At 36.6% G+C, this 14,356-nt stretch overlaps 1 protein-coding gene and 2 long non-coding RNA genes across 4 annotated transcripts; 1 reads left to right on the forward strand and 2 right to left on the reverse strand.

Moving 5' to 3' along the window:
* Positions 1 to 1,453: 1,453 nt before the first annotated feature.
* LOC149035269 (uncharacterized) lies at positions 1,454 to 4,156 on the reverse strand. The gene is made up of 2 exons (XR_016182552.1): positions 3,944 to 4,156; positions 1,454 to 2,057 (listed from the first exon to the last, which is right to left on the reverse strand). It is a non-coding gene; the product is annotated as an uncharacterized LOC149035269 (long non-coding RNA).
* Positions 4,157 to 5,524: 1,368 nt separating this feature from the next.
* On the reverse strand, positions 5,525 to 6,781 carry LOC149035270 (uncharacterized). The gene is made up of 2 exons (XR_016182554.1): positions 6,648 to 6,781; positions 5,525 to 6,378 (listed from the first exon to the last, which is right to left on the reverse strand). It is a non-coding gene; the product is annotated as an uncharacterized LOC149035270 (long non-coding RNA).
* A 309-nt stretch (positions 6,782 to 7,090) lies between these two features.
* Positions 7,091 to 14,093, forward strand: LOC113678585 (small COPII coat GTPase SAR1B). Of its 2 annotated transcripts, none has more exons than XM_027195493.2 (8): positions 7,091 to 7,241; positions 7,834 to 7,889; positions 8,978 to 9,097; positions 10,272 to 10,337; positions 11,058 to 11,161; positions 11,572 to 11,703; positions 12,169 to 12,253; positions 12,697 to 14,093. In XM_027195493.2, the coding sequence occupies exons 2-8, from the start codon at positions 7,847 to 7,849 to the stop codon at positions 12,723 to 12,725; spliced, it is 579 nt and encodes a 192-aa protein (XP_027051294.1). In that variant the 5' UTR covers positions 7,091 to 7,241; positions 7,834 to 7,846; the 3' UTR covers positions 12,726 to 14,093. The 2 variants fall into 2 exon arrangements, with proteins under 2 accessions (XP_027051294.1, XP_027051286.1); XM_027195485.2 differs by lacking the exon at positions 7,091 to 7,241 and adding an exon at positions 7,363 to 7,725.
* The last annotated feature ends 263 nt before the right edge of the window (positions 14,094 to 14,356 follow it).

A 14,356-nucleotide genomic window follows, 5' to 3' on the forward strand; every position in this document is an offset into this window, starting at 1 on the left:
ACTGAACACTATAAGCCAAGCTGACCCGGGCCACGCGATATTGATTGTCTTTTCCCTTCCCTGTTAAAAGTTATTGATATCAAAAATGTCAAAAGTTAGACATATTTTATACGTATTCATTTTGATGGATAAACCGGATATTTGCATATCGTAGACTAAGAGATACGCAATCTTTTCCTGATGTTAAAATTAAGAAATTGTTTAAACTTGCAAGGAAGATGTCTCAGTGTATGTTCCTTCCAATCTCTTAGTTTTCACGTATTGCTTTCACTTTACCATGAACTCACACCACAAAGTTATGCCGACGTCTGAGTGACTTATCACCGGCCTTTGTGTTGTATTTCACGCGCTTTAAACTCGAAAATTTGCAAAATCCTTCGACATTCGATCTTTGGGCGAAATTCAAATTTTTGCAAAGGTTATATGACTTATCACCGGCCTTTGTGTTGTCAAGCCTTTGACAAGTCTGAGGGTATTTCACGCGCTTTAAACTCGAAAATTTGCAAAGTCCTTCGACATTCGATCTTTGGGCGAAATTCAAATTTTTGCAAAGGTTAAAAAACTACTTAAATGGATCTCCATTTCAATTATATCTCATCAGTTTACTCAATATAAACACCTTACCTCTTTTTCTCGACGATTCTGTAATCGGTCTTTTAACATTATACGCTTGCCGCTGGGCCTTAGCCCAATAAACATCGCGGCCATGGGATCTGAGACGAAACTGACTGTGATGCACAGGATCATAAGAAAACCAACCCAAGACATCTCAGGTAATGCAGTCGGAGACGAGGTGACCGAGTAATACTTACAATGACGCACCCAGCTGCTAATGTCCTGAATGGATTTGTGGACACCCCTTTAAGTTTTCATTCCTCATTAATTATTCTACCGCAATACCCATACAAATGGTAAAGAAATAAATCTCCTAACTTCTTATTCAATACTTCATTTATGTCGTGTTCTGAGAGTTCCTCTTTCGGTCAGAATATTGTCTCTTAGCTTATTGCAAGTTTCATTTCCTTCTCATTAACCTTTTCTCATTCAATGTGGTGAATTTAAAGGAGAAATTATCTTTTGAGCACTTTGTTGATACTATGGGCGTAAGCGGATTGATATACAATCAACAATTAACGACAAAGAGCATAACACACAGTTTGAGTCGTTTTTCGTCACAGAAATGTCTGATAAATGCGTCAATGAAGTCATCAAGTATAGCTTTTGACAGTTTCGTGCAAAGATATCATTTCTCCTAAGCATCTTTTCTCGTGCCACAAACATAGTAAATGCGATTTATTACGAAAATTCATTAAGACGAGACAAACAAATGCTAGGTTTTAAACGAAACTTAGAGATTAATTTAAATTCCAAACTTGTCAACCGTAGAAGGAATTCAAAAAAATGCTTATTTGGCTTCATTAAAATTCCATTTTTTAAGGATGAAAAACTATGCTTTTTTGAATAAAAGTTCCATTTATTTGTTTGGGTGGTGAAGTGTCACCAAAGTTCATTCGGTATACATGGGCAGAATTCGCTTTGACGGAATCGGATTTTAAGAAGAAATCTTCAAACAATTTTGTGTTGCTTCAAAATCCAGTGGAAAAGCGTAGGTTTATAAATTGAAGAAAGCACGTAAAGTTAATTGATTTTCAGATTTCCATCTTCCTGAAAGAACTGTTATTCCCAGCAGAATAAGGGCAACGATGATCGTCACCGCCATCTCGTTACCTAAGTACGAACACCGCCACCACTTTATTTACGTTGTTGTCTCAAGGTTGCTTCTACAACCACATTTGAAAAGAAACTCTAAACAGTTGTAAGACAATAAAATTACACGGATCATGCTACAGACGTTTTTTAGCTAATTCTATTCCTAAAGATTCTTTCACAAGCAATGCAGTCAACGTCTACTCCAGCGGTGGTTAATGGAGTTCTGCGTTAACCTTGGCGTCTTTATGAGCCATGAAACGTTTAAATGCTCTCTCACGTTGGGGTGCCTGTGGTCCGGGACGAAGTCGAGACAGTTCTCGTTCACTAAGCTTGTTCCTCATTGGAAACTGCAAGGTAACAATAGACATGATAGAGAAATTTTCTTAAGTTGAAAGGCGTTACCCAGGTTTGATTATATTTTCTGAAAAGAGAATCTTGTCCAAACTATTTTAAATGGGAAGATTAGACAAAGCAAGTTGGAAAATAGAATATAAAAAAGTGACACGACATGCTCCGCTGAGAATTGCTTTACTCACTAGCTTTTCAATTCCAATCCAATCATGATATCTTTAAATTCGCATTCGGGGCCCAGGCCACGCGCTACTGATCCTCCTTTCCCTTCACGCATGACCCCGGTGACAAAATTTTCAAAACTATTCACCTGCCTCCTCATCAGGATTCGATTCCATTAAGCAACTAGGGATGGGTGGGGAGAGTATGAATACAAGCACACCTGGCGTTTATGCGGAAAAATTAAATGTGGCGTTAATTCTGATGGCTCTTAATGAACAGAGCCGCAAGGGTCAATCTTCTGTTGCATGTAATTAGGTGCACGTAGGTATAAGGGGCTTTAAATAGACACCCGGTTGAAAAAGATAATGTAGTGTTAACAACTGAGTTGTAAACGTAAATTGGCCACCGTAAAGAGTTTAAAGGCTGACGTTTCGAGCTTTAGCCCTTCGTCAGAGCGATTGGTGTAAAAAAGAGCCTGGAAATCAATTTGTGTCATCTTAACGGGGTCATTATAAAAACGTTGGTTCAGGCTTAGCTACGAGTGTCACACTAAAACTTGGTTCCCTGATAGTTTACGTTTATCAGATTTTGACAGCTTTTCAGTCCTGAGGACGCTGTCTCGTACAAAACTAATACCGGTATTTGCTTTACACAGCAGGAAGATGATAATTGGAGGAGTGTGTAACCTCACGAAGCCAATCTTATCCTGAATAGACTGACGCAAAAACAACGCACATTGAAATCTAAATAAAGTAATCCGAGAGAATACACTTCAGAGGGATTGCAGTTCATACCCTTCCGATGATTTAAATATTGCAAATAAATAAAGAACCTAGTCATCTATTATGAAATTCTGCTGCACTGGAATGCAAACTATATTAGTTGTTTACTCAGAAGAAAATTAATGGCATGTTGTCATAAAAGTTCTCTAAATCGCGGTTATTTTCATCGCCGTTAAAATTATCTTTGTTGCAGCAAGTATGGGAATTCGAATGAAAAGCGCAAACTCCATGCAGAGTGAAATAGCTAATAAAACTTTTAAAATCCTCTTAATTATACCACTGAGAATTATCTAAACAATGGTTAGTAGCCTGGTGCGAAGACCTAAACATTGACATTTTCTTTGGTTGTCATACTTAGTAGCATGCATTTATCATGGACGTGTTAACGACAGCCTCTAAAGACTTATCAGACGATAGGCGGAGGTACAAACTAGAAACTTAAGACCGTCAACAGCTTCAAAGCGGACGTTTAAGGAAAGAAAAGTTATTAACATCAAAAATATCAATAGATAAACTTTTTTTAGCATATTCATTTTAATAGACAAACCGGATATTTGCATATCGCAGACTGAGAGAGATGCAATCTTTACCAGGTTTTAAAATTAAGAAATTGTTTGAACTTGCAAGGAAGAAGTCTCAGTGTGTGTTCCCTTCTAATCTCTTAGTTTTCACTTAATGTTTTCATGTATTGCTTTCACTTTACCGTGAACACACACCACAAAGTTATGCCGACGTCTGAGTGACTTATTACCAGCCTTTACGTTGTCAAGCCTGAAACAGGACTGAGAGTATTTCACGCGCTTTAAACTCGAAAATTTGCAAAACCCTTAGACATTCGACCTTCAGGTGAAATTCAATTTCTACCAAGGTTAAAAAACTAATTAAATGGTCTCCGTTTCAATTATATCTCATCAATTCACTCCATATAAACACCTCACCTCTTTTTCTCGACGATTCTGTAATCGGTCTTTTAACATCATACGCTTGCCGTTGTACTTCCAATTTTGCATATTCGCCGCGGCCATGGAATCTGAGACGAAACTGACTGTGATGCACAGGACCATAAGAAAACCAACCCAAGACATCTCAGTCAATGCAGTCGGAGACGAGGTAATCGAGCAATGCCTACAATGACTCACCCAGCGGCTAATGTCCTGAATTGATTTGAGGACACCTCTTTAAGTTTTCATTCCTCACTAATTATTCTGTCGCGATACCCATACAAATGGTCAAGAAATAAATCTCCTAACTTCTTATTCAATACTTCATTTATGTCGTGTTATGAGAATTCCTCTTTTGGTCAGAATATTGTCTCTTAGCTTATTGCAAGTTTCATTTCCTTCTCATTAACCGTTTCTCATTAAATGTAGTGAGATTGTAGGAGAAATTATCTTTTGAGCACTTTGTTGATACTATGGGCGTAAGCGGATTGATATACAATCAACAATTAACGACAAAGGGCATAACACACAGTTTGAGTCGTTTTTCGTCACAGAAATGTCTGACAAAATTCGTCAATGAAGTCATCAAGTATAGCTTTTGACAGTTTCGTGCAAAATATTATCTCTCCAAAGCATATTTTCTCATGCCACTAACATAGTAAATGCGATTTATTACGAAAATTCATTAAGACAAGACAAACAATTGCAGGGCTTTAAACAAAACTTAGAGATTTATTCAAATTCCTAACTTGTCAACCGTAGAAGGAATTCTAAAGAGTGTTTATTTGGCTTTATTAAAATTCCACTTTTACGGATGAAAAACCATGCTTTTTTGCATAAAAGTTCCATTCATTTGTCCGGATGGTGTGGTGACTCGAAAGTTCATTCGGTATACATGGGTAGACTTCGCTTTGAAAGAATCGAATTTTAAGAAGGCAAACAGCCGGAGAAAACAGTTTGCCCGGAAAATTAAGTTGTGCAATCAGTTATTAGTTTAGCACTGATATGAAATACTGCCTTCATAATTGCTGTAAATAAAGAGGTGCTGCTAAATAATCCATAACAACGCCTGAAGGACTTTAGCAGCAGGCATATATATTGCTTAAGTTAAAACGTAGGTCCATAAAAAGACTCTGGCAAATGTAATTTAATCTCTATCGGTAATATTGATTAATTAGTAATTCGCTAGGCTCTGAAACCATTTTCATCAATTAATATTGTCTTGTTGAGTAATCCTTACAAACCCACTTTTCTGGCAGCAATTTGCAATTGAAAGGGTTTCGCCATCTTTGTATTCTTTTTATCAAAAGAAATTTTATTGAAGCGTAACGTATTAAACATAAAACTTGTTGTTATGAAAATGTAAGTTCGATAGGCAAAAAGACTGAAAGGAACTTTACCTGACGCATCATGTGTTAGTCTCAGTGCTGGTCATATACTGGCCCTATGCTGGCCCTATGCTGGCCCTATGCTGGCCAGAAAGAAGTATTCCGTACACCATCAAGTCAGGACAATGAATTACCAAGCACAAAAAGAGGACAAGAGTCTTCATTTTGTTTCGGGTCTACATATGTTTAGTTTAGTTTACTGTTAGGTTTTATTTCATTTGTCCCGTACAATGAATAAAATTATTATTCCACCGCTTTGTCATTCATGAAAAAGTGCAAAACATGCCACGTTATTACACTACAGAACAAGGCAAAAATACCGAGGAAAAAAATGAACGGACTGAACGATCCGATACAAACTTCTTTTTTTCGTTTTTGAGGGCCTTCCGGCCTATGAAAAATACCACGTAACTCCCAAAATATCTGCTCGTATTACATGTTAAACTATTGAGTAAAGCACATCTTAACTGATTTAACCAAGCACCGCCGCCGATCCGGCACATATGTACTTTTGTAACACGTAACTTTCCCGATCGTGGGCTGTAGAACTGAATAGGGGGTTGCAATGCAATGAAGGCGTGTGCTAGTTACAGGCAGTCCCTTACAGATTGTGCTAGTAAAAGTAGTATATTAAACTACGAGTATTGCTCGATTTTTTGCCAAATTATGCTGGAAATTATCCTAGTTTAAGATTGTGCTGCTTGATTATTTTTAATAAAGGAACACAAAACAAGTTCAAATTCATTTCTATATAAAGCATGATATCTAAAAACCGGAGACTTAAAGTGTCAAAAGGTATGATGTTAGCATCACGAGTAATATGTCCTGATAACTCCGATCATATCGAACGTGATAAAACCTTCTGGCCAGACGGGTGGCTGCTTAGGCTCGATTTCCGTTTCTCTTTCGTGTCCGGTCTTCGCAAGGAACGCGGCCTCATAGCGGCTGGTTATCGTCTTTATCTGTGAGTTGCTCGATGTCTCTTTTTTTGCCTGTAGAGGCGGAACTAGTACTATGCAATCTTTACTCCCGGGGTTCCATCCCCTTAGAGGACAAATGACGCAGAATAGCCTCAATATCACGAATATATATAAATAATCAATCCAAGGACCAAACAACTCATGACTCTCGTGATGTTCCCTTCAAAAACACTTAACCGATGATGTTCTAATTATTCCAGTGGTGCTACATTTATAAGAAGCAAAAATTATGCTCGTTTTTCCAAATTATGTAAAAAATTATGCAAGCACAATCTCTAAGGGCCTGTAGTTACAGGTCGGTTACTGTGTAAGCGACAAATTAGTGTTTCTTACCGATGTGCAGGTGGTTTTTTCAGGACGATGGATTCAGGGTGATGAATTTGCTCACACCGTTTGTTAAAAATAAACCACAAAACAGCAACAGAAAAAAAAAGAGAAAATTACCCTTAGTTACCGCACTTAAGATCAGCTTAGTTCCCCCCAACTTGTTCTGGCTCAGCCCAAACTTCAACCGGAAATACGTACGTTTACGTACGCATCTAGCTGTCCCCTTCTTTTATTCTGAGAAATAACAATTTTTGGGGAAAGCCATTGTTAGCAAGTTTCTCTTTCAATACCTGTAACAACTTTTCTATGACAAACATACGTATACATATACATATATATGTATATATATTAGAAGAAGTCTAAGCAACCTGGAAAAAAAAAACAACTTATGTAGGCAGGTATGATCTTCGCGTGCCTTAGACGCCCCTGACCGGAAGTCACTCATGATCCAAATCGAGGTCATTACGTGCGCAGTTGCGCAATAGGTTCAATATACGGGACATCGTGCCGGAAAGTCGTACGCGTGTAAAATTTTGTGTAAGAGTTTTATACGAAATTCCAATATTATCACGATTTTAAGTAGGATTTTCAAAGTTTTAGGTAAGTTTGAAAAGGTTTTTGTGATAATTTCCTTGTGAAAAATCCTTCTCGGTTCACTTTACCCGAAAATTTGTTGGGCGTGAAGGTATACTTGTTACTCTGAACCGGCAAATGATAATTCGGTTTGGCACTACGTGTCCTTGAGCCGAGAAGTATGCAGGCGTTTGAAAGAGCTTTGTTAAGTCTTCTATGAAATTATCCCGCTAATTCCTACTTCGTAGTAGTATCCACGGCATCGAATTTACAGTGTACAAGTGAACGGTGTTCTATTTTGGAATAGATAGTGGCGCTTTACGTAATTTTTGGCACGTCACCACAACTACAGTAGCAATGCTATAAATGTCTGAGACTATTTAGCTGACAGAAGAAATACGCTGTGGTTTTGAAACAATCATTCCTCCGTTTCTATCGAAGAGAGAAATTAAAGCTGTATCATAATGACTATTTTGTCTGAAAGTGAATTTAGCATGATGAGATTCAATCTGTGAGTTGTTCGTGAAGTTAATTTGTATCTTCGAAGGAAGATTGTGTAAAGAACTGTTCTCAGGATTTAATTTCATGTAAAAACGATTGTCTCTGTCAACATTTTCAGGTTTGTTGCAAAAATGTTTATGTGGGAATGGTTTACAGGAATGTTAAACTATTTAGGTAAGTTTTTGTCCTAGACAAATTTCTAGCTTCTGCGGATGGAATTACTTGCAGTGGAGAATTATTCTGCGATTACAAAAAATAAGTAAACGAAAAGCCTTAGCTGTTTGTGCAGATACATTCAGTACACTCAGATTCAAGGGTTTTAGTAGAAATTAATCTAGTGTATTAGTTAAAGATGAGTTTTATTTTCTCGTACTTTTGCCTTTTGTCTTAAATTTGGGCTGATACAAACAGTGTGTTGTGCATACACTGTACATGATTCATTGTAGTATCTATCCTGTTAGTTTTGACCACCTGTTTCAGTTTCGCTCTAAGGAAAATTGCCAATTTTTCATCCAGGAGATGAACCTATTTTCTAATGGGCAATTGCCTAATGTAAGTGCTAATTTTCTAGCCAAAGATATTCAAGATTTTTGCTTCATTGGCGAGTCTGTGTTGAGTTCAATCTTGTTGTTGTTCGTCTATTTTGAAAGCTATACAAGTATTGGACATTTCTTTAAATCTTGAAATTGAGTTACATGATGAGACAATGACTTTTGTCAGTCTACCACTGTGATTGTGCTGTACTGAATACTTCAAGCCTCCAGTATAGTAAACAGTTTCTATACACTGTATGCCCAGGAGGTTTGAGATTCAGTCCACATGCAGGATGAATACAGAGTGTTTATAGTGGAATTAATTTTCTGATAGGGTTCACTGTTAGAAGAAAAACAGCAACAACAAAACAAATATGGCCAATAGAGCTTAAATTGTTAAAAATCCCATCTGGAAAGGGGCATGAATAATAGGCAGTATAGAGGTCACAGCAGGCTATGGAGAGAAAGATGTAGCAAAATCTGGTGTGTGGAACTTGAACTTTGGACCTCCTAAATTTTAAAGTCCAGACTTGCTTGAACCAGTCAGCATAGTTCATGCATTTTTGTGTCGTGACATTTATAACATTTATTTAGATGAAGTATTTTGTGTCTGTTTCTCGAAATATCTGGGAAAGAGACTGGTGCAAATGTTGTGAATTAATGAGTGAAGGGTTACAATTAATGTTGAACAGTTTTATAATAGTGTGTGTATTGCTTTTTTTCCCTCAGGGCTTATGAAAAAGACTGGTAAATTAGTTTTTCTAGGACTAGATAATGCTGGTAAAACAACCCTGTTGCACATGCTGAAGGATGATCGTATGGCGCAGCATGTACCAACCCTGCATCCAAGTATGTTGTTTTCTTATGTACATATACTTGAAGATGTTCTTTCATATATTTATTCATTTAAATAGCTGTTGGATCTGACGGTTTGAAAATTTGTCAGTTGTAAGTTCTGCCCTTCACTACAACTGTACAATGCTTAATGAACAATTCAAACTGACAGAAGGGTCAGGGCGTGAAATTTTTTTTTTCTGATGGCCACTCAGCTCCTAAATTCTTCAAAGTGGTAGCCAATTCAAAAAAAGTTGGTTGCCATTTTCAGAGACAAACAAAACCCTTTGTTACGCTGTCAGCATTCTAGATAGACCCTCCAAAATTAAGGTAGGGAAAAGATCTTTAGTGAGCTTTAAAGTGGACACTAGGATGGATGATATACAATGTTCAATGTTCGATTGAGATGCACATGCTGCATTTTGGAAACAAACTTAACAAGGAAGTTTGCTGCAGATTTATCTCTGCAAATCTTTTTAATCCACTATATCTCATGGTAAGGTTATGATGAAACATTCTAGTCACCAATATGGCAACCAATTTTCAGGATTTGGTCACCAAAGTGAAAAATTTAGTAGCATTGGCACCTGTATTAGGCACAATTTCACACCCTGAGGGTACATTTTGGTAACAACTCACCTTGAAAAGAGGAGTCAGGAGTTGAAACATACACGTAGTCATTGTTGTACTCTATAGGTTTTAGGTCTTAAATGGATTGTTAGAGTCAGTTTTCAAACAGTTTGTTTCCAATATTTTATACAGTATAGCTCAATAATAAGTTGACATTCCCTCGATCCTCAGTTCTTGATAACTTTGAGGAACAGGGCTTGAGTCAAGTTTTGAGACATTCAAATCAAGCATCAAGACCCTTGAAACTCAGTTTGAGACACTATAAATGGGTCAACAAAGGATTTTGTGGGAAATTAATTTTTCATACAAGTTGAAGTTCCTTTCCTTCAGTCTAATCCATGCAATGAAAATCCATATAGCATGCATCATGGGTGATAAGGGAAATCTTTGCTCAAAATACAAATGTAGTTCTGATGTTTTGGACAATAACCTCGTGAATATTATTATTCTTACCGTATATGTGACCCTCCTTGTTATCTTAAAGGAAATGTAAACCTCATGGTCTTGTTCAATTTGTTTCAAAAAATGTTAATTGAAGTCATTCTATGTTAAATCCTAGCATCCGAGGAATTGTCAATGGGTGGCATGAAGTTCACAACATTTGATCTAGGTGGTCATAAGCAAGGTATGATATGCTTCCCTTGTAGATCCATTGTTACAGTGTACTTAAGTTTGGGTATAGGAAGGAGAGTGAGTGGATGTGCTGATTCCCTTACTTGTAAACTTTAGTACAGGTACATGTAGACTCTCAGAAGAGTACTTTAAAGAGTTTAAAGGCAGACATTTCAAGCATTAGCCTTTCGTCAATCGCTGTGACGAAGGGCTAATACTCGAAACATCAGCCTTTAAACTCTTAACAGTGGTCAATTTACGTTTTCAACTCAGTTGTTAGCACTAAATTACCTGTTATACTCTTCCACCATTGCAGCACCACAGTTTCTTTCGAAACTTACCCCCTTTATTCTCAGAAGAGTAGTTTCATTTCTAAGATATCCCTCTCATAACGGTTTTACCTCTGTGTGATGTCAGTAAACATGAAAGGAATATAATGTAGAGAAGCCTAAGGATAAGTTTTCTCAATACAAACATCTTCATGCCACAGGGAAATTATATTTTTCAATTGGGAATTCACAGGGGATGTCTGTAGTGAAATCAATGTGAATTAAGAGTTTCCAAAATAGTCTCAGCAGGAGCAAAATATTTTGCTTTTATTTAGGTTACATTTTTAATTTTGAGGTCACAAAACACTTCAAGCTCTAATTCATTTTGTCTATATCAGTCCAGATTGATAAAAAAGAACACAAAGTCATGTACATATAGGATGATTTTCTGATTTATTCCACAGCTCGTCGCATTTGGAAAGATTACTTTCCAGCAGTTAATGGAATAGTCTTCATTATTGATTGTGCCGATGGAGAGAGGCTTCCCGAGTCCAAAAGTGAATTAGAGGTTTGTGCCGTCTTGGAAGTAGTAACTTCAAATCAAACATGTTTAACATGTATCTTATAATTTCCTTTACTCAAGTCAATTATTGATATGATTTTGAGGGTCTTTGGAGCTACATGTTCAAACACTGCTCTAACCATATGATGGTCTATACAAAGGCCATTGAATTTAAATATATTGTATATTTACATCTGCAGTTCACTCAAAAAAGATATACATGTATTTATAAGCAAAATTATAAACCATGGACACTACAGTGTACACTTGTGTGCTCTTTGGTAGAATAAAAAGAAAAGGTTCATGCAAGCAAAACATGTACAGTGTTTGGATGTTCAGAGGTGCATGTACAATCGAGTCAAGGAAGTGCTTAGGAATAGTGTAGCTTATATGAAGTTTTATTTTTTACTCTGCAGAGTTTGTTGGCTGATGAACAGTTAGCAAGTTGCCCTGTTCTTCTTCTTGGTAACAAAATTGATATCCCTGGTGCTGCAAGTGAAGATGTCATTAGACAGTACTTTGGCCTTTATGGTCTCACCACAGGAAAGGTACTAAAGTCTCACTGAACTATCTGTGTAGTTGTTCTGAATGTCATTTTATGTTATGTTATGATACTGAACAATACTCTTCACAGAGCTTAAGTATAATTATTCTGATGTCTCAATATTAAGAAAAGGTGAATCAAATGTTCTTGTTCATCATTGATGTTACTTGCTTGTACTATTTTGATATGTTTCCTAAATTAATGTTTCTTTGTGCATGCAGTGTTCCTGGGTTTTAAATTGTAAAGGTGTATAAGATTAATAAATTGATTGAAGTGTCAAATCTATGGCAGTGCAGAACTACTAAGGGTTACAACACCATGGAATTTGTCATTCACTCTTAATGGCCACAAGTGCAGTTACAACTACTTGTAACCTTTATGTGGCATCCCTTAATTATGCCTTGTAAGCTTTTTACCATAGTATTGAATGTGCACCTACATGTATGAAATAACAATGGTTTTCCCACAGGGAAATATTGCCGCTAAAGATCTGCAAGCCCGGCCAATGGAATTGTATATGTGTAGTGTGTTAAAAAGACAGGGATATGGTGAAGGTAAGTTTTGCAGTAATGGATTTTGTATGGGTTACATATGCAATATGTAGAGATTCATTGGCTTGCTGTGATACAGTTAAAACCCTTTCACTCATAAGAGCTTGATGCAGATTATCCATTCTGTTTACCACGCATTTCTTATATTTTGACCTTTGAGAATTTGGTAGTAAATCAAGCATTATTTATCGGATAGTATTCTGTATGCTCATGACCTGTCTGCGTGAAAACTAATCAAAATTGTAAAGAGAAATGCTATTTTGGTCTCTCTTGGCAGTAAAATGGGGACAGTGATGGATGTGTAACTAATCCAAGCTAAGCCAAGTGTTCTTGCACTTAAACAATTTAGAGGTGGTCTCCATTCACTTTCTCAAAGACCTGCTTGTGTAGACTCTTAATTCTGAGAGAAAATTATAAATCAATTGTATTTTTTTCTTTTATTTTAGGCTTTAGGTGGCTGGCCCAGTACATTTAAAATTTCAGTTTTTGTAATTTATGGAACTTGATGCAGTGTCCTTGAAAAAAAAAGAAGAAGAAGAAGAAAAAAGAAACTGGAAAGGCAGAGGATGTGAAATAAAGAACACAAGCTGCATTTGTATTATCAGAGGATACTCTTTCCTAAATCATAGCTAGAGATGGACCAACTACAACTTCCTGTTTCATGATTGTGACCAACACCATTGCAAAGTTAAACTGGATGTGCTGGTATATCTTTAAACTTAAATGAATTTGTTCTATCCAGATTAGCTTGGTAATGGCATCAACAGCAGAATTAAGAACAAAAGTTATTTTGATTAGAATTTAATGCAATCTCTAACAGTTTCCTTTATTTCTGTCCATAAAATTCTACATGCAATTGTCTTTGATGCAGTAAATTCTCTCCAACTGATAAAAAGTAATACACCATGCTTTAATATGCTGTGGCTTATTTAAATGTGGTTTTGTGTTCCCAAAGTCAAAGGGCAGACTGATTTGTAAAGGGTAGGAGATTTTGTTTTAATTTAGAGTAAACAAGGTGCCCTGTTATTTTCATCAAGTGTTGGTAATGCCATCCTCTTCCTGCATTGGAGCTAGTTTTGTTAGTACAGAATAGTACTAGTGAAATATGCAACTTGGCTCAAGTCAGCTTGATTAGTTGCATAATTCAGCCTTCACGTGAGGAGTAGCCTTGACTCGATGAAAATAAAGGAGAATGTTTTTCATCAACATTTCTCAAAACAGGAGACTTAAAACAATTATTATATGTTTAGATTTTATCAGCTAGGTATCATTGCCTTCTCAGGGTAGGCTAGGCAAAACAGTTGTGTAATGTTTTTTTCTTCGAAGTCTGGACACAGGTATTTTCTGTTTTGCCTAGAAAACAATACTGATTAATTTACACAAGGTAGTTATGTGGAAAGTACGACAGATCTGAACCTTGACAGTTCCACAGTCAAACACAAGTCTGTTAAACAATTGGATATCCCAAATTAGCACATCCAGTTGATTTATGATTTCAATGGCTGACACGACATTTCCTTCAATTTTTTTCTTTTCGTTTTTTCCTTCTTATTTTGGCAGTCTGTGTGGTTGTTGTCACTTTGTACTCAACTCCACTGGTGTTAAAAGATTCAATTGTAAGTTTGATGTGCTGTGATGAAAAATGCATGTGGAACTGGATGGGTGAAGATTCAATTAACTTGATATTTTTGAGTGCAAGAGGACGTCCAACTTACCAAACTGACTGGTTAGATTTTCCGACATAATTTTGAGTCCTCTTGTAAGATTACACATGTACATTAACTTCAGTGCAAAATAATTATTTTATATGTACAATATTAAAGAACTGAAATAGTGAGCAGCAGCCAGAGAAATATTAATATCTGTCTCTATGCAACCGCTTCGGTTAACCCCTCATGAAATGTCTAACTATCACAAAAGCAGCTGAGTATATATAAACATCTTACTAATGCTCTTAACTTTGTCAACTGTAACAAGAATTGCGTATTTAAACTTAATAACGGTTCGGAAAAATAGCGTGACAGAAAATTATGCAGATGTAAGATTGTGGTCTTGTCCTTCCTGCTACCTACAAATGTATTTCTGGCCACTTCGTATTTTCCTGGA

This window comes from Pocillopora damicornis, chromosome 13 (assembly GCF_964200805.1).
Source record: "Pocillopora damicornis chromosome 13, jaPocDami1.2, whole genome shotgun sequence".
Taxonomy (NCBI): Eukaryota; Metazoa; Cnidaria; class Anthozoa; order Scleractinia; family Pocilloporidae; genus Pocillopora; species Pocillopora damicornis.